This window comes from Mauremys reevesii, linkage group 1, assembly GCF_016161935.1.
Source record: "Mauremys reevesii isolate NIE-2019 linkage group 1, ASM1616193v1, whole genome shotgun sequence".
Taxonomy (NCBI): Eukaryota; Metazoa; Chordata; order Testudines; family Geoemydidae; genus Mauremys; species Mauremys reevesii.
In genome coordinates, this window is record NC_052623.1 from 144,471,529 (window position 1) to 144,489,737 (window position 18,209).

Here is an 18,209-nt window from a genome sequence, read left to right on the forward strand (position 1 = left end):
AGCAGCAAAAAGTCTTGTGGCACCTTATAGACTAACAGATGTTTTGGAGCATGAGCTTTCGTGGGTGAATACCCACTTCATCGGATGCATGTAGACAAGTAGTTTAGACAAGTAGTAAGTTATGCCCCCTCTCCAGGAGCAAGGAGAAAGCCAGGGAGGAATTGTGCCTCCAAGGTTTGTGTCAGATTCACAGTGCCTCGCAGGACTACTCTTGGGTGGTACAGTGTGCACTGCCCCTTGGCAGGGCTGTGCTTAAAGTCACTATCTAGTGCTCTCCGAGAGGTCCCATTGAAACAGCGGGCTTCCTTATGAAGACCCCTTTTAGAAGAGTGTTCTTATTCAGAAGGAATTGAAGCACGTGTTAAAGTGTTTTCCTAACTAAGGGTAGTCTAAAGCATGAGCTTAAGTGCTTTCCTGAATCAGGGCTGGAGTTATGTATTGCTGAGTTTGAGTAACAATGGCAAAATCAGGCCCTGTGTGAACAATGATTCTTTCATAAAGATGGCAGCCTTTATCCTTTTCTGCTGGAATTTGGCTGGGAGGAGAGGTTGTTTGGTGCAGATATTATTGAGTACTTTTAAAATTTGATTTTTATTGTATTCTATTTTTACTCTTTTTATTGTTTGCAGTATATCCTGAAAGTCCAAAATATAATGTTGTTTTTGTCTTTTTTCCACCTGGGAAGCATTGATTGGGGCCTTTGGCATTGACATTTAATGTTATGTTTGCTGATATTTTGTTCAGTGTGCACCAGAGCTCCAAGAATAGTGTGTGATAATTATTTTAAGCCCCTTTTCTTGGCTTTCTAACTAAAAAACACAAAACACTGTAGGTATTCTTCAAGCAGCTGGTATTGTTCTGTTGTGTTTTGCAATACCTTGCTGATGGAGTAATGGAATTTTAGTGGATATTTCCCACTAGACTAGGATTTCCACCAAAAAACTGCTTTTTATTGTCAAGCACTCAAGAAAGAAATGATCAGGAAATTACTAAATTGCTGCTGCACTTGTGACCTTAAAGTGTAGTTCTGCTGAGCTGAGCTGAAAAGTTACTTTATGAAAACAGAATTGAGGTTGAATGGTTTACTGTGGCTCAATGGTTCCCTTCTCAAATGAGCTCAATTTGCAAGTAAAAAGATGGGTTTTTTTCTTTAATAGCCATTACTGCAAACTCAGCTTAGGGTCTGAGTCAAATAGGATTCTTTCCCTGTACCATATCAGCACCGGTATCAAGATAATGTAAACCAGTGCCCAAATCCTGCATTGTGCAGCATGCAGATGCCCTGTTGCCTTCAGTGGGGCTGTGCATAAGTGCAGCTGTCTGCGCAAAACAAGCCATTTTCTTCTGTGGATCGCATGGGTATAACTGATTGGAACTTGTGATGATGCATGAAGAGGGTCCCACTCTTACTCTCAGCTGTGTAAATTTTAAAATAAGCATTAAAGGTGTTTAAAAACATCCCTCATTTGTCAATAAAATAAGCCAATGTGGCCTTTAATACTCACAGGGAGCAGATGTGCTAAATAAGAAAGTGACACTTTTACATAGCCATTTTTCAGAGTAGCCTTGTATTTAATCCTTCCACCTTTTGTGTCTGCATTACATAGGGTGACCAGACAGCAAGTGTGAAAAATCAGGATGGGGGTGGGGGGTAATAGGAGCCTATACAAGAAAAAGACCCAAAAATCAAGACTCTCCCTATAAAATCAGGACATCTGGTCACCCTAGCATTACAGTAATCTGTGAATAAATGATCTCTTTCTTGTTCTCCAATAACATTGTTTAAATTTATACTGTTTATTTTTATATAGCTCTAGATAAACATCTTGAGATTTTTTTAATTGTTTTCTACTTGCATTAATGTCGTCATGATAGTGTTGAAATACAGAGCAGCAGTACTTACTCCATAGCTGAGGTTGAAACTAGCTTCCAGTTATAACCTGGATTTTCCCTTTGAATGGGAGGCTAGTTTCTTCTTATAAACTACTATAATGTCCTTAAAAGTACCAATTCCCTCTTAAATCTCACATACCCCATCTCTGCCCTGGTTGGACTTCTTCAGGGATATTTGATAAAGTCAGAAAAGTTTTTAAGTGATCGTATTTTAGATACTTTCATTGTTTGCTTTTTGAGCATTTTCCTTTTTTTTTTTTTTTTTTTGGCTCATGTGTTTGAAATAATTTTTGTGTGCAAACCCCAAACTTTTTTTGTTGGCCTGACTAAGAAGAGGCACATATTAATATTTGAAGGGTGTTATGGGAGGATTAAAAATATAAAGAGTTATTTCATATGTAAGGAGTAATTTTGCATATAAACGTTACCATTTATAATATATATGGTGCTTTTGCTAACTCTAGGACAGGGACAGTTAATTATTTTTTTTTGTCAAGGTCCAAATTCCTTGGTCAAGGTATAATCAGGGTCCAGACTCCAGAGAGAATAATAAAAAATAATAATGATGATAATAAGTAAATAAAAAGATTTTGGAGTCCATTCAAAAGCATCCTGTGGTCCAGATTTGACCAGCAGTCTGACTGTTGACTACCCCTGCTCTAGGATATACCGCAGCAGCTGTTGCGTAGACCTGGAGGCTAGGCAACTGAGGGGAAATGTGTGGGACGGGAGTCTGGAAGGGTGGGGCAGGGTCTGGTGCTTGAGGATTGTGGGGCATATTGAGTGAGTGCATGGAATTATGCTTCCCAGTCTCAGAATGTGGAAGGAGTTTCTTGGAGGGGGACAGGACAGTGATAGGCTATAAAGGGGTACAGAGAACCATGGGGGCATGGAAGGAAGGACATGGAAGAGGTTTAAGGAGCTGAGGGGGTGGGCACGGGATGGAGAGATGGCATGGATGATAAAGTGCAGACGATCAGGGTTGGGCATGGGTGGGGAATATACAAGGAGAGAGAGGGCGGAGTGCATGCACAAGGCAAGGAGGTGGAAAGACGAGGACTACAGGAGGTGTGAATTCAGGAAACAGACATCTTTTCTCCCTGTTAGTGAAAAAAATTTTAGATACAAAACTCCAAATTTTGCAGTAGATAAAACTTCCCCATCTCCCTCTACCACCTTCTATCTTTATAGTCTGCCTATGTATAACACCACATACCTCACACACCTCTCTCCTGTGGGCTTGCTTTTGCTTCATGGATCTGTTGGAGCATGGCATCTTTGCTTATACACAAATTCAGTTCAAAATTTTGGTGCGTGCACTCACAGAAATTTTTTTTCAAATATGCTAAAATAGAGTTAAGGTTCAAAGTGAGTTTCAGTGGAATCCAGCTAATACTAAATCAATCAATCAATCATGCTTTCTTTCCAAAACTTCCACAATTTCAAAGAAACCCAAATGTTGAAGGCAGTGGAGACCACCATCTAGAGAATCTAGACACTTCCCTAATGTCTGAGAACTCCTCATCTCTCGTTAGGACCCCAGGTGACTTACATTGCCTGCCCAGAATGAAGAGTGAAAGTTTGAGAAAGGTATAAATGATGAAGGTCAAGTCTGCACAAGAAAAAGTTTGCTGGAATAGCTAGCTTTTGTTGGCAAGCCTGCTCCTAGTTGAGAGGCATCTTAAAGAGTTCTTTTGCCAGTATAGTTTATGCCAATTCCCCAAATAAACTAAGCAAAACTGACTAAGGGACATTTTTTGCTGATAAAAGTATATGTACACTAGAGATTCTTGCTAAAAGTTTCATAAAGAACAGCACCCCTTACTGATATGATTCTAGCAAAAATTTCTAATGCAGACCTGACCTAAAAACAAGGGGAGTGGTTAGAATGGAAATATTAACACAACTTTAACTGCCATTCTTGCTGTAATAGTCATTATAAAGTTACTCAAATCTGGGCTCAAACTACACAACATGTTCTTTAGGAGTACAAATGTTCAGTTGTGCTGTGTCTGAAGGCATATAATGTGCTTTAGATTTGACGTTACATGTATAGTATAAAGTACTAATTTTGTAATGTGGCATGTTGATTTTTCCTACCATCATTATGACTGCATCAAACTAAGAGATAATTAAGTGATTGTGCCAGTGCTGTTTTAAAAAAAAAAAAAATCTGTATTTGGGAAAGTTCTTCATCCTGTAAGAAGTGTGGAAAACAAACAAAAATCAGATCTGCCGTGATACACTGCTAATCTGAAACTAATTATGCTGTGTCCGTTGAATTGCCATTTGGTTTCATTTGCAGTTTTATTGCTTTTTCATTTTCTTTTTGTTTCAGTGAGCCTCAGCAGTTTTGTACCACGACATAACTTTCTAAGCATTGATCTGCCTGTGGTGATAGAGACAATGTGCAAGTATCCTTTGAAGTGTTCTCTTAGAACAACAAACAAATTGTTTGCAGTTTGCTGATCCAGCAAGATTTCAGGGGGATATCGTTACTAGTTTTAAACAGGGCTGCTTCTACTCTGGTGTCCACAGTTCTGAAGCGTATCTTTAGGACATGAGCTCTGACCCATTCCCAAACTGATTATTTGCCCACATGCCTAACTCAGAATGAAACTCCTTGCTTCCTGATGTTTATAAGAATAATTTTGGTTACTTTTTTTTTAACTCTTGATGGTGAGTTTTTAGAGCTCTGATGAGAATAATAATTGCCTTGTTCTGTTCATTCCATCTGAAGCACCTGGCATTGGCCACTGTTGGAAAACAGGATACTGGGCTAGATGGACCATTGGTCTGACCCAGTGTGGCCTTTCTTACAGTCCTATATTCTTTTGTTTTGTTCCTTAGCTAATCCCACCCAGATATCTAATTTCACTGTCAGGAGCCTTGGCAGTTATCAATGCAGTACCCTGCTTTGCACTGGATGGTCAATGGATATTAAACTCTTTCCTGGAAGCCACTCTTGCTTCACTGATTGTAGAGAAACAAAACCGAGAGCTTGTTGGCTTTTTAATCTTGCTTGCTGGCAGTGCACTTTTGGCTGCCAACGTGGCACTGGGACTTTGGTTGGTGACAGCCCGATAGTATATTGGAAACATTTCTGCATCTGATTACTTCCATGAATTCTCCAAGTACACACAAAGTAATGAAATCCATTGCCTTGTAAAACTTGCCCTGTCTGAGATAGGAATAACTTCCTTAAAATTCCATTGGAAGAAAGATTGGTGATTGGAGTTGTATGTTAATTTAACTCTGCAAAATCTTGTGCAGATAATGGAAAAGTTTAAAGAGTAAGAACTCTTCTCTTTTAATATTGTTTTAAAAGCACTGTGATCATTCTGGAGAAATTACACTGAAACAATTTTACAAGGAAAAGACTCAGGCTTGGTGAATTTAGATTCCAAAATGAAGGAATATATGTGACATTGAAGTCTTGTATACTGTGAGGGGGAAAAACCTACTTGAGCTCTGTTTTGTAATTTGAATGAATATGAGATGCTCTGCATTGGCTCTGCTCAACCAGTGCAGGTTTGGGTTGTTGGGTTTTTTTTAAATTTGGTGGTGTATCAATTTGAACCTGAAAAACTGAAGTTTGGGCTCATTTTTTATATTGGTGCAAGGCCATGTAAATTATTGCCATGTGTTCGTGAGGAGCAAGTCGTCCTATGCTTTAGTACCCTTCTCTTCCAGCTGGCTGATAAGACTGGAAGCATGTTGTTCTCCCAACGTAGATGAAATGTCAATTTCAATGATGCCAATGTCAGTTGAGAAATGGGTATGTGGAAGAATGGCAAAACCCACCCACATGTTGTCTGTGTTCCTTAAAACATAAAATGTGTAATATTGTGCACCACTGAGAATATTTTTGAAGATACTGTTTTGTGCATCAGCAGTAGCTTGAAAATAATTTGAAGTTCTGGTCTCCCAATAAGAATTGTGATTGCTGAACTAATACTATGCAGAATTATTCAGAAGTGAGTGGTAAGGTTAAATGTGTGTGTGTGTGTGTGTTTGTGATTCAGAAAGTTAAATGTTATACCTGTTTGTGTTTAACAACAAAACTTGTTTCTGAATGTATGTCCTCCTGTAGCCATGTATGCAGTAGGATTGATATACAGTACCTCATTGGTGTTTGTCTCTTCCTAAAAGAGTTACTTTCCTTTATCAGTATTCATTTTAATCAAAGATGTTTAGTTGAGCTTGGTCTTGGGTCATAACCGAGCAGAAAAAAGAATATGATGATCTCTAAAGTGAACTATGTTGGCACGTGGCTTTGTCTTCCAAAATGTACAGGGGCCAAGTGATAGAAGCCGCTGTGATTTTAATTGAAGATAGAGTCCTATTCCTAGTGCTATATGCATGCCCTGATAACTGTGGTATCCTGTATTTGACCATTGATATGTTACTCTATTTTCTCAGTGTAGAAATGTGGAACACAAATGGTTTGCTATGAAAAATATATTCTTCTTAGATAATGTGAGCAATAATGCACAGGTTGAAAGAACATGTTCATTTACTTGGCTTTTTGTTAATTTGCTTGACATGTTTTAGGTACGTATATTTTGAATTTACCTCTTGCATTTTTCTCTGGTCTGTCTTCTGACGCACGTTGTTTGGTACTGACCCTAACTCAGTAGAACTGATCAAATTTCTTATTTAATGGAACTATCTTCAGTAGTTTAAAATCAGATGATCACTTTGTATGTATTCGAGTTGCAGTACCGTTTTCTTCTCACATATAATCATTAATGCCATTATGGCAGTTTCAAAAATATTCTTTGGGTAAAGTTTTAAATATAATATTTTGTACATTAATATTTATCCTCACTGCGGATATTTGTGTGACAATCTGTGCAGGCACAGTACTCATCTGAGTATGTGGAAAAAGGAGAGAGAGAAAAAGGGTGCTCTCCAGTAACCAGCTACAAGTCTACTATAACTGTTCTGCTAATATGCTGATGAATTGAGTCCCACTGCTCTAAAATTAATTGGTCACTTAATGTGTCACCTTTACATTTACTTTAAAAGAAAATAAATTCAATTAATTTTGTTGTGGTTAGTGTTTATGAAAGGATTAATTCTGGCACCCTTTAGGCTTGTCTGTACAGTGTGGCAAAGGGTGTGATTTGTGAAGTGCTCTAACATGTTGCAATCTTTTTGTCCCAGATAGACCCCACTGGTGCTCTCCAAAAGGTACCTAGTTCACGTTAACTTAGACTTCTTGAGATCTTTTAGTGTGTGCCAGCAGGGTTTACGTGGGGCAGGGAGAGTGCAGCCTGTTAGTGCGCTTTACAAATCACAGCCCTCTGGTGTGCTTTGCTGTGCCAAGTGGACAAGTCCTAATTCATATGGAGCCAGATTGTGCCATCACCTTTTAAATCCCCAGTTCAACAAAGCACTTAAGTACATGCTCACGCCCATCTCTGTTTAGGAAAGGACTTTTAAACATGTACTTAACTTTGCACATACTTAATTTCACTGAAGTCTGAGTTTTGCTGAATAGGGATAGATTTAAGTATGAGTTTACGTGCTTTGAAGTAGGGCCTACAGCCATTGATACTGAACTCAATGGGGAATTTTGCTTAAAAGCTAAGATAGAGCGGGACTATTTGTGCACTATGGTAGTACCCAGCTTGAACTGGCCCCTAAACAAATAGCTACTCAGACTGGTTCAGCCTCATTGTCATGGAATTCTCTCCTGGCAAGTAAATTACTATAAAGGAAAAGTGCTATTTTGACTGTACATGTTGCTCTCATTATTGGATTTTTGTTTTTTGTGTTTTGTTTGTTTCCTGGGAAAGAATGCAGTTCAAAGAAAATGGACTGGGATAACTGACGGTTGTGTGGGTTTTTTTTAAACTTTTAGGTAATTTGTATTGCATAAAGGAATTTAACATCGATTCTTCCTTTAATGTTTCACTGACATGAAAAGCTAAAATGAAAATGGAATCCTCTTTTTGTGTTGTCTCTATATTTCAGTGGACTGATTAGAAGGCAGTTGCTCCTCTAAAATAGATTGCAGCAATATATTTACAGGATATATTGAACTGAGGAGTGTAAAAGAAAAAATAAGTTGGATTTGGCTGGGTACCACTATTAACTTATATTTTTCTGTTTAAAAATCTGTATCAGATGGAAGAAGTACTGTCTAATGTTCAGAAACGTTGTAGGTACCTCTTAATTGAAAACTGGCATAACTGTATACTTGTACACTGGCACGGAATTTAAAAACAGTTTTGTAACTAACACTTCAGAGAATGCTCCTGTTTTCCGTCCTTTGTCAAATCACACAGCATTTGAAGTTCAGACACTTTTTAAACGTTGTTTCCTTGATATATTGTCATAGATCAAATACTAAAAAATGATTTGGGAAGTCACAATTTATTTGGTGGGATTCATTTGGATATTGCCTAGTTCTAGATGTTCACTATTTTTTCCCCCAGCAATATACTATGACTAACTTTCACAAGCACTTGGAGAAATTTTAGGCAGCAGTTTGAGGGTATAGAAGAGATTTCCAAATAATCACATCAGAAATCCAATGGTTTCTTTACAAAGCTGTTGTTTTATTCCCCTCTGATTTTTGCATGGTTTCTGTTAAGGTTTCAAGGTGCACAAAATGTCCTTACCTGAAACCCATAAGTGGAATTTGTACTGTTTTAAAAATGTTAGTTTTCTCTATATATAGTCTGTTTTTTTTTATACCGACTGACAGTACTGGAATATCAGATTTCTAGATCAGTTGTTCCCACCATCATCGTGTTTAGGAAAATGATACACTCTGAAGATGTTCAAATCAAGCAGATTAATAAATGTATGGGGTATTTTTGTATTTGAATTATGTATCGTGTATGTTTTTCATACTTCATCAACCAAACAATAAGTATTGTTTTCTACTTGTGATAAATGAATGTTAATTGCAAATAAATGTATTGTTTAATGGTTAACACATTTTATATTTGAAATCAGACTGAAAGTGTGTAATGCCTTATTTGTCACAAATGTGTTATTGGTATATGTTTTCTAAAGTTAGAAATTTTTAAGTTTATTAACTGTTCAAATCAGATTAAAAGTAGTTTTCCATATTCTTAAAGTGATTTGGCATTAGCTACCTAGGCATTTGCATGGCTCCCACCATCAACATAGTATTCGAGCATCTCCTAATAGTTGTGTCAGTTCCAGGGTAAACTACCTTTTTCCTCCTCTATGGTTGCCCCTTTAGGTCTCAGGTCTTCATCCCGCATAGATTCATAGATTCTAGGACTGGAAGGGACCTCGAGAGGTCATCGAGTCCAGACCCCTGCCCTCATGGCAGGACCAAATACTGTCTAGACCATCCCTGATAGACATTTATCTAACCTACTCTTAAATATCTCCAGAGATGGAGATTCCACAACCCCCCCTAGGCAATTTATTCCAGTGTTTAACCACCCTGACAGTTAGGAACTTTTTCCTAATGTCCAGCCTAAACCTCCCTTGCTGCAGTTTAAGCCCATTGCTTCTTGTTCTATCCTTAGAGGCTAAGGTGAACAAGTTTTCTCCCTCCTCCTTATGACACCCTTTTAGATACCTGAAAACTGCTATCATGTCCCCTCTCAGTCTTCTCTTTTCCAAACTAAACAAACCCAATTCTTTCAGCCTTCCTTCATAGGTCATGTTCTCTAGACCTTTAATCATTCTTGCTGCTCTTCTCTGGACCCTCTCCAGTTTCTCCACATCTTTCTTGAAATGCGGTGCCCAGAACTGGACACGATACTCCAGTTGAGGCCTGACCAGCGCAGAGTAGAGCGGAAGAATGACTTCTCGTGTCTTGTTCACAACACACCTGTTAATGCATCCCAGAATCACGTTTGCTTTTTTTGCAACAGCATCACACTGTTGACTCATATTTAGCTTGTGGTCCACTATAAGCCCTAGATCCCTTTCTGCCATACTCCTTCCTAGACAGTCTCTTCCCATTCTGTATGTGTGAAACTGATTGTTCCTTCCTAAGTGGAGCACTTTGCATTTGTCTTTGTTAAAGTTCATCCTCTTTACCTCAGACCATTTCTCCAGTTTGTCCAGATCATTTTGAATTATGACCCTATCCTCCAAAGCAATTGCAATCCCTCTCAGTTTGGTATAATCTGCAAACTTAATAAGCGTACTTTCTATGCCAATATCTAAGTCGTTGATGAAGATATTGAACAGAGCCGGTCCCAAAACAGACCCTACAGAACCCCACTTGTTATACCTTTCCAGCAGGATTGGGAACCATTAATAACTACTCTCTGAGTACGGTTATCCAGCCAGTTGTGCACCCATCTTATAGTAGCCCCATCTAAATTGTATTTGCCTAGTTTATTGAGACTCGACAAGACTCGTTATCCTATCAAAGAAAGCTATCTGATTGGTTTGACACGATTTGTTCTTTACAAATCCATGCTGGCTATTCCCTATCACCTTACCACCTTCCAAGTGTTTGCAGATGATTTCCTTAATTACTTGCTCCATTATCTTCCCTGGCACAGAAGTTAAACTAACTGGTCTGTGGTTTCCTGGGTTGTTTTTATTTCCCTTTTTATAGATGGGCACTATGTTTGCCCTTTTCCAGTCTTCTGGAATCTCTTCTGTCTCCCATGATTTTCCAAAGATAGTAGCTAGCGGCTCAGATACCTCCTCTATTAGCTCCTTGAGTATTTTAGGATGCATTTCATCAGGCCCTGGTGACTTGCAGGCATCTAACTTTTCTAAGTGATTTTTAACTTGTTCTTTTTTTATTTTATTTTCTAAACCTACCCCCTTCCCATTAGCATTCACTATGTTAGGCATTCGTTCAGACTTCTCGGGGAAGACCGAAACAAAGAAGTCATTAAGCATCTCTGCCATTTCCAAGTTTCCTGTTACTGTTTCTCCCTCCTCACTGAGCAGTGGGTCTACCCTGTCCTTGGTCTTCCTCTTGCTTCTAATGTATTGATAAAAAGTCTTCTTGTTTCCCTTTTTGTGCCTTTGCCTTTCTAATCTTGCCCCTACATTCCTATGTTGTTTGCCTATATTCATCCTTTGTAATCTGTCCTAGTTTCCATTTTTTATATGATTCCTTTTTAATTTTTAGATCATGCAAGATCTTGTGGTTAAGCCAAGGTGGTCTTTTGCCACATTTTCTATCTTTCCTACCCAGCGGAATAGCTTGTTTTTGGGCTCTTAATAGTGTCCCTTTGAAAAACTGCCAACTCTCCTCAGTTGTTTTTCCCCCTCAGTCTTGATTCCCATGGGACCTTAACTATCCGCTCTCTGAGCTTACCAAAATCTGCCTTCCTGAAATCCATTGTCTCTATTTTGCTGTACTCCCGTCTACCTTTCCTTAGAATTGTGAACTCTATGATTTCATGATCACTTTCACCCAAGCTGCCTTCTACTTTCAAATTCTCAACGAGTTCCTCCCTATTTGTTAAAATCAAGGCTAGAATGGCTTCCCCCCAGTAGCTTTTTCAAACTTCTGAAATAAAAAGTTGTCTGCAATGCAGTCCAAGAACTTGTTGGATAGTCTGTGCCCCGCTATGTTATTTTCCCAACGTATATCTGGATAGTTGAAGTCCCCCATCACCACCAAATCTTGGGCTTTGGATCATTTTGTTAGTTGTTTAAAAAAAGTCTCATCCACCTCTTCCACCTGGTTAGGTGGCCTGTAGTAGACTCCTAGCATGACATCACCCTTGGTTTTTACCCCTTTTAGCCTAACCCAGAGACTCTCAACACTTCTGTCTCATATGTCCATCTCCACCTCAGTCCAAGTGTGTACATTTTTAATATATAAGGCAACACCTCCTCCCTTTTTCCCCTGTCTGTCCTTCCTGAGCAAGTTGTACCCATCCACACCAACATTCCAATTGTGTATTATCCCACCAAGTTTCGGTGATGCCAACAATGTCATAGTTGTATTTACTAGCACTTCCAGTTCTTCCTGCTTATTAGTCATATTTCTTGCATTTGTATATAGGCATCTAAGATACCGATCTTTTTATGGATGTGTACCTCTCTCTTTAGACCAGGAATTTAGGCTTGCAGTCTCCCTGAAGTTCACTGTGTTTATCCCATCAGATGTGACCTTAGTCCAGTGTTTGCTCTTCTGTCTCCCAGGGGCTCTGACAGAGTTACCAGTAACCAGCCAGCTTTTACAAAACACATTACATTTATTTAGGACAAAAGTATTACACATGCATGCTAAAATTATTGGATGTCACACATCTTCCACACAGAGACCCTGGCAGATTTCCAGTCCTTCAAACCTTTCCAGCAAGGTTTGCCCTCTTGGTCACAATCTCATGTCAATTTGAGGATCCAGTAAGGGTCCCGGAGATGGTGCAGCCTCCCCATTTTATAAAAAAGGTGATTCTTTATCTGCTGTGATTCTTGACCCCAGTGTGAACCAGTGTATGCAGTTTCCCCAGGGGATAGTACTTTTCCAGAGCTGTTTGCTAATCCTGGGATTTGCAGTAATTACCCCCTACTGATTTTAGTTCCTGCAGGAAGGCCTGTAACTCTCATCCATGGAGGCAGAATACAATCCCTAACTCACAAAGATACATATAATATATATACCTGGCACATCTCAGTATAATAGTCTTTTGGAGTTTCCATACTTCCAAGGACTCGCATCTATCATAACAATCCCCCTCTCTCTCATCTTTAGCAGAAGTACCTTGATTCAGAGTGCAGGCACGATGTTGTATGTCTGCACATAAGAGAGCGTGTGTGTGTGTGTGTGAGACAGAGAGAGAGAGAGAAAAAAAATTTACTTGGGGAAAGCTAAATTGCAAATTAGTTTTGCATTTATTTCTGAATGTGATGAGTCCTGTGATTATTCTCATCTCTTGCAGGAGTCCGTTCCATAGTCGGGGTTCAGTTCCTGTGAAAGTTCTTGTCTCCTGGATTCATGAGCTTCTCTAAATTGGTTGACCATTCTCTTGCTCTAATGGAGTGAACCTGACATGGGATATATATAGTCATGGAGGAAGAGGTGAACTTGCTTAGGTTGAGCCAATTGTGTGTAGGACGTTGAACTGTACTCTGAGGACTGGGTGATGTGCTGACCACAACCTTTGTTGCTAAGCAGACAGGCTGCTCCTTTTTATTCCAGTCAGATTTTTCAGAGGGTGTGACTTCATTCCCATCCAGCCTAGAGCCCATGAATGTATAGATCACCATCAGGGCCGGTGCAACCTTTTAGGCGACCTAGGCGGTTGTCTAGGGCGCTGGCATTTGGGGGGCACCATTTGCTTCAGCAGCGACCGCGGCGGCCAGATCTTCAGCCACCCCGGTCGCTGCCGGCATTTAGGCGGAGGGAGCTGGGGCAGGGGAGCACTGGGAGGGCTGCCTGCAGCAAGTAAGCGGGGGGGGAGCCAGCACGCAGGGGAACTCCCCGCCCGGCCTCCTCCCCAAGCACGCCGTGGCTGCTTCACTTCTCCTGCCTCCCAGGCTTGTGGCGCCAATCAGCTTAGGCACCGCAAGCCTGGGAGGCGGGAGAAGTGAAGTGGCCACAGCATGCTTGGGGTGCTTGTGCACGGAGCAGGGGTGAGCTGGGGCTGGGGGAGGGGTGCCTCAGAGCGGAGGGGGGGAGCTGCCGCAGGGGGTGGGGCGCCTCAGGGTGGAGGCGCGGGGGGGGGGGCGCGCGCAAGGTGGAAGTTTCGCCTAGGGCACGCAACATCCTTGCACCGGCCCTGATCACCATGATTGTGCGTGATAGGATGGGGGTACAATCTTCTGGCCAGTAGTATATGGAGATGGCATCTGTGATATTCCTGTGTTACACTCGAGATCATAGATAAGCACCTAAAAGACTTAGGCTTTGAGTGCCATTTTCAAAAGTGACTTCGGTGCTTACAAGCCTAAATATCATCGGCAGTCAGTGGGATTTAAGGCATTTCTTCACTGCAGTAATAATCCCGTGGCCCCTAGTCTCAGAGCCTGGGTCAATTAACTCAGGCTTGCGGGACTTGGGACTGTGGAGCTAAAAATTGCAGAGTAGACCTTCCAGCTAGGTCTGGAGCCTGAGCTCTGAGACCTCCCCCCTCACAGGGTCTCAGAGCCCAGACCCGAATATCTACATCACAATTTTTAGTCTTGCAGCTCAAGCCCTACAAGCCTGAGTCAGCTGACCCCGGCTCTGAGACTTCGTGCCTGCACTGTAGACTTATCCTATTCCTAAGGCTCCTAAGGCTCAAGTGCTTTTGACGATTTTTACCCTGGATTGTCACTGCCGTATAGAGTTCTATATTCTGTGTGTTCTGTAATCTAATGTGAAACTAATGCTATAAAACCCACATGTCCTGAAGATTGGTGCCTTTTTTCCAAATGTTACAGTTACAAATAAATACATGTTCTTTCTGAATGTAATCAGTCCTGAAACAAGTGGTGTGTCCATGCAGCCATGTTAGCCATTAGTTTATGTAATAGGGGTTACGTTAATTCTATCCCGACCATGCAACCATGTCTGCACCACCAAAAATAAGTGTTCCCCAGCATCTGTATTAGATTTTTGTGTTTGTTTGTACTCACATTCCTATTTAACCCATTAGTTATACATAAATATCCATTGATAATCTGCACATTTTAATGTTTAATTCTCACACGTCTTTATTTGAGCTGAGATTTCCAAAGGGTTCCGCAGAGTTAGATTCCTGATTCTAACTGAAAGTCAGTGGGACTTGGATGCCCAGCTGCTTGGAAAATCCTTGTCTTAGTTTATGTGAGAACTGCTCTATTCAGCATAGCATGCTAGTTTCCAAAAAGTGATTTAAAATACAATAGTGTGCGAAGGTCAAAGTTCTGCATAAAAATGCCCCAGGAGAATGTTGTGTGGTTTTGTTACCCCCACAGGAAAAGGAGCTCTTAAAGTCTGCTGCTGATCTTGCCATGGTATAAATCCCGAGTAACTCCACTGCATTCAGTTGAGAGAAACTGATATAAGCAACAACACAATCAGCCAGGCCCAGGAAGGGTGGTGGGAGAGGTGGTGGTTGTTGTCATCTCCAATCAGTTATATATCGTGGTGCTTTGCTTTGAGGGACTTTTTTTTATTTTTTTGGGGCGGGGAGGGACGGGACGGACGGATGGACGGACGGGGGAACTACAGCATTCCTAAAATGATAATACATGACCTTAACAATTAGGCATTCATTTGCCTAGCATTCTGACTAAATGTTTCTGGTGTCTTGCTTTGTGAAATTTGATCCTCTGCAATTGCTTTTTCCAAAATTTAATGCTGGTTCAGTAATCAATGTTTCTGTGTCATTTGGACAGTGCTGAGAACAGATGGCTACAATATCCTTTCCATTTGTCCTTAATCTTTTCCTTTGGGTTTACCGATATCTTTATCATCTGAAATTGTTTGCATTGGTTTTGATATGACTTAGTCCCTCTCACCTTCTTTTGTATTTATATATGTTGCTTGATTGTATACTTTGACCATAACTCACAGACCTCTGCTGGAAGGTTCCATATTAGAAGCATGAACTGCAGTACCAGGTATGTAAAGTGCTAGTTCATCTAGGCACCCGCTGTCTTGTTTTCTTTCCTTGATGACTTTTTCTGATGACTTGAAAAGGGGGACTGGGAGGATTTTGGCCTCATTTCTTTGCAATTTTTTTTTTAAAGCTAAGCTTTGACTTTCTTTTAGCACATGATGGAAGTATTGCAGGTCGGTCTATTCAAGATGCACCAGCAGGAGACTTGCACTATCGACTTCCCAACTATCTGCACCCAGGTCTGTAAGTAGCAGAGAATGGCCTCCCAGGCCCTGCCTAAATTAGGAAAATGGGGGGGTATTTTATAATGGTGTCACCGTGCCTCAGTGGATTACAACTGAGAATAACAAATTAAAGACAAACTGCTGAGAAATAGGGCAGACACACCCCAAAACTGGTGGTTATTCTTCCATAAGATATACCAAACCAGCAACAAAAGTAAACGTCTGTCTCACCACACTGGCTAACAAGAAGTCAGAAATGCAGCCTCAGGCATTCCAGTCCTGTATTCAACACCCAGACACTAGAATTTATGATGAGTGGTTACTGAAAACCAATTTCATCAAACAAAGGGTTCTTCTGATCCCAAAAATATAATAGGTTATTAGAAAAATGTTCTCATTTAAGTTTACTCCATCATGAAAGTTCCCATTCTAGATCTAAAACATATTTAGAAGTCCAAATAAAACACAGGAAGTATATATCACACTTGAATCCACTGTGCATTTGATTAACTACCATCAAATATGACCTGTGTTATGCAGTTGGTTATAATGATCCCTTGTAGACTTAAAAAAACCCTTCTGTGTCTGCAATAAGAGATGTTGAAATGGCACCATAGGGTTATACTGGTACAGCTTTGAGTTATCAGAGGAAGGATGGTCCGGGGGGAACTAACCTAGAACTTGGGAGACCTAGGGTTTAATTCACTGCTCTGCCATAAACTTCCTGGGTGACCTTTGGCAAGTCCCTTAGCCTTACTGGACCTCATCTGTAAAAACAGGAATAACAGCTCTTCCCCTACCTCACAGGGATTTTGTGAGGATCAGTTCATTTAATATTTTGAGGCATACTCAGTTACTGAAGGGGTCACATAGGTACCTGGGTGGATAAATCAGTATATTTTTTGCATTTCCACTACCAGTTTACCCTAAAGACTGTTACTGCAATAGTAGTGGTGGGGAAATGCCTTTTGGAAACAAGCCAGGGGCATGGGTGTCCAGATTGCTTAGACAATATGCTAAGTGAAATTGAAGTCTTAGAATATGCAATAGTTTCCAGGTCAGATTAGAGGCATACTGTTAGGGACCCTTAATCTTGTGTTCTCATCTCTGCTGTGTCTGTTTTGGAATATAGAGAGCTTCATTCTCCAGGACTCTCAATCCGATAATATTCACAAACGTGTGTGCATGCATGCGCTCTCTCTCTCTCTCTCTCTTATTTTATAAGAATATGGTATTTCTTGTTTGTGAAATGTGTTTTAAGAGACATAAGTTTGAAATCTAATCAGTTTTTTAAAAGAGCTAAAATCTTAATTTAAAAATAGTACTTTAATTTTTAATGAGTGTTTTCTTCATCTGTAACAATTGATGGAAATCACCACCTTCTTCCCACAAAACAATTAACTCGACTTCATGATTTGCACATGGCTCTTTTTGGAGATAAGAGCTTACAAACAAAGGAACTTGGAAATTCTCTCTCCAACTCCTGCAGTACTCCAGATGTTTGACCTTGTTGTATCTCACAAAAGAAACTTTGCCTAGCCGGCTGCTAAGATAGCTGTTCTCCTGCCCTATAGCAGTCAACTATTTTTACGAAGAACTTCAATAATTAACCAGTTGAATTAGGCATTTGAATAATAGGTTTTGATTTCTGCACATTAGTAACCTATATTTCAGGCATTAATACACAGTATTCTTAAATCTACCATTAAACATGGTATTTTTGTGTTAAGACTGAGATAACTATACCAGCTATCAGAAAATCATAGGTCAACCATAAATTAAGCTGATGAAGTAAACAGGAAAATGTCCAAACTGAAGACATACCATTCCTAATATTCGTGCATTTTTTGGGCTATCAATCTGTGAACAGAGGGGGTCCGAATCTTCTACCCTTATTCACTACAGGCTTGAATCCTGCACCATTAAAGACAATGAGTGTTATGCCATTGATGCCAATGAGTATGGGATCAAGCCTTTAGTTAGTTCCTTAGCCCACAAGTAGTCAACTGAACTCATTGAGACTGCTCTTGGAGTGAAGTAACAGCAGAAGTAAAAGTGGCAGAACTGGGCCTGCAGTGTAGATCTGAACCAGTGTGTGTATGTGTGTTTCATCCTTTTCAAATTGACAACATACCTCTCAAAGTTAACTATTTTTACAATTTACTGTGTGTTTCAAGACGTTGACAGAGAATACTTGACCTGAAAAAGTAAAGATATGTGGGGAGTTGGGAAACAAGTTTTTCTTTTCTTTTGATTGTAATAATTTTTTCAAGACCTTGCCATCCCTCTGATTATCTTTTGTGACACATCCACCTCCAGAAGTCATGAGCAACAGTTTGAAAACACTCATCTAGTGGTTAGGACAGCAGGAGACCAGCATTTCATTCCCAGTATGATCTTGGGTAAGTCACCTAATCTATCATGTGCTATCTGTAAAATGGGAATAATACTTTCCTACTTCCAAGGGATGTTGTGAGGATAAAATCCATAGCACCTCAATAAATAGCTATTTTATAGCTGATAAATGAAACCAATGGAAGGAATTAAAAGCACAACATATAAATATTAAATTGAACAGTTTGTG

The 18,209-nt window shown here is 40.1% G+C and overlaps 1 protein-coding gene across 12 annotated transcripts in view; it reads left to right on the plus strand.

Annotated features, from left to right (window-relative positions):
- Window positions 1-18,209, plus strand: part of MBTPS2 (membrane bound transcription factor peptidase, site 2) — a 51,412-nt gene that overhangs the window by 31,789 nt on the left and 1,414 nt on the right. For 4 of the 12 annotated variants that reach the window (XM_039515154.1, XM_039515183.1, XM_039515174.1 and 1 more), the window contains 2 exons: window positions 4,232-4,307; window positions 4,758-8,882. In XM_039515154.1, coding sequence (XP_039371088.1) covers window positions 4,232-4,307; window positions 4,758-4,980 — 299 coding nt within the window. In that variant the 3' untranslated portion in view covers window positions 4,981-8,882. Of the gene's footprint in view, window positions 1-4,231; window positions 4,308-4,757; window positions 8,883-15,355; window positions 15,403-15,553; window positions 15,641-17,898; window positions 18,028-18,209 lie in introns of those variants that run through there. The other 8 variants (XR_005591368.1, XR_005591367.1, XR_005591379.1 and 5 more) reach the window with 7 other exon arrangements.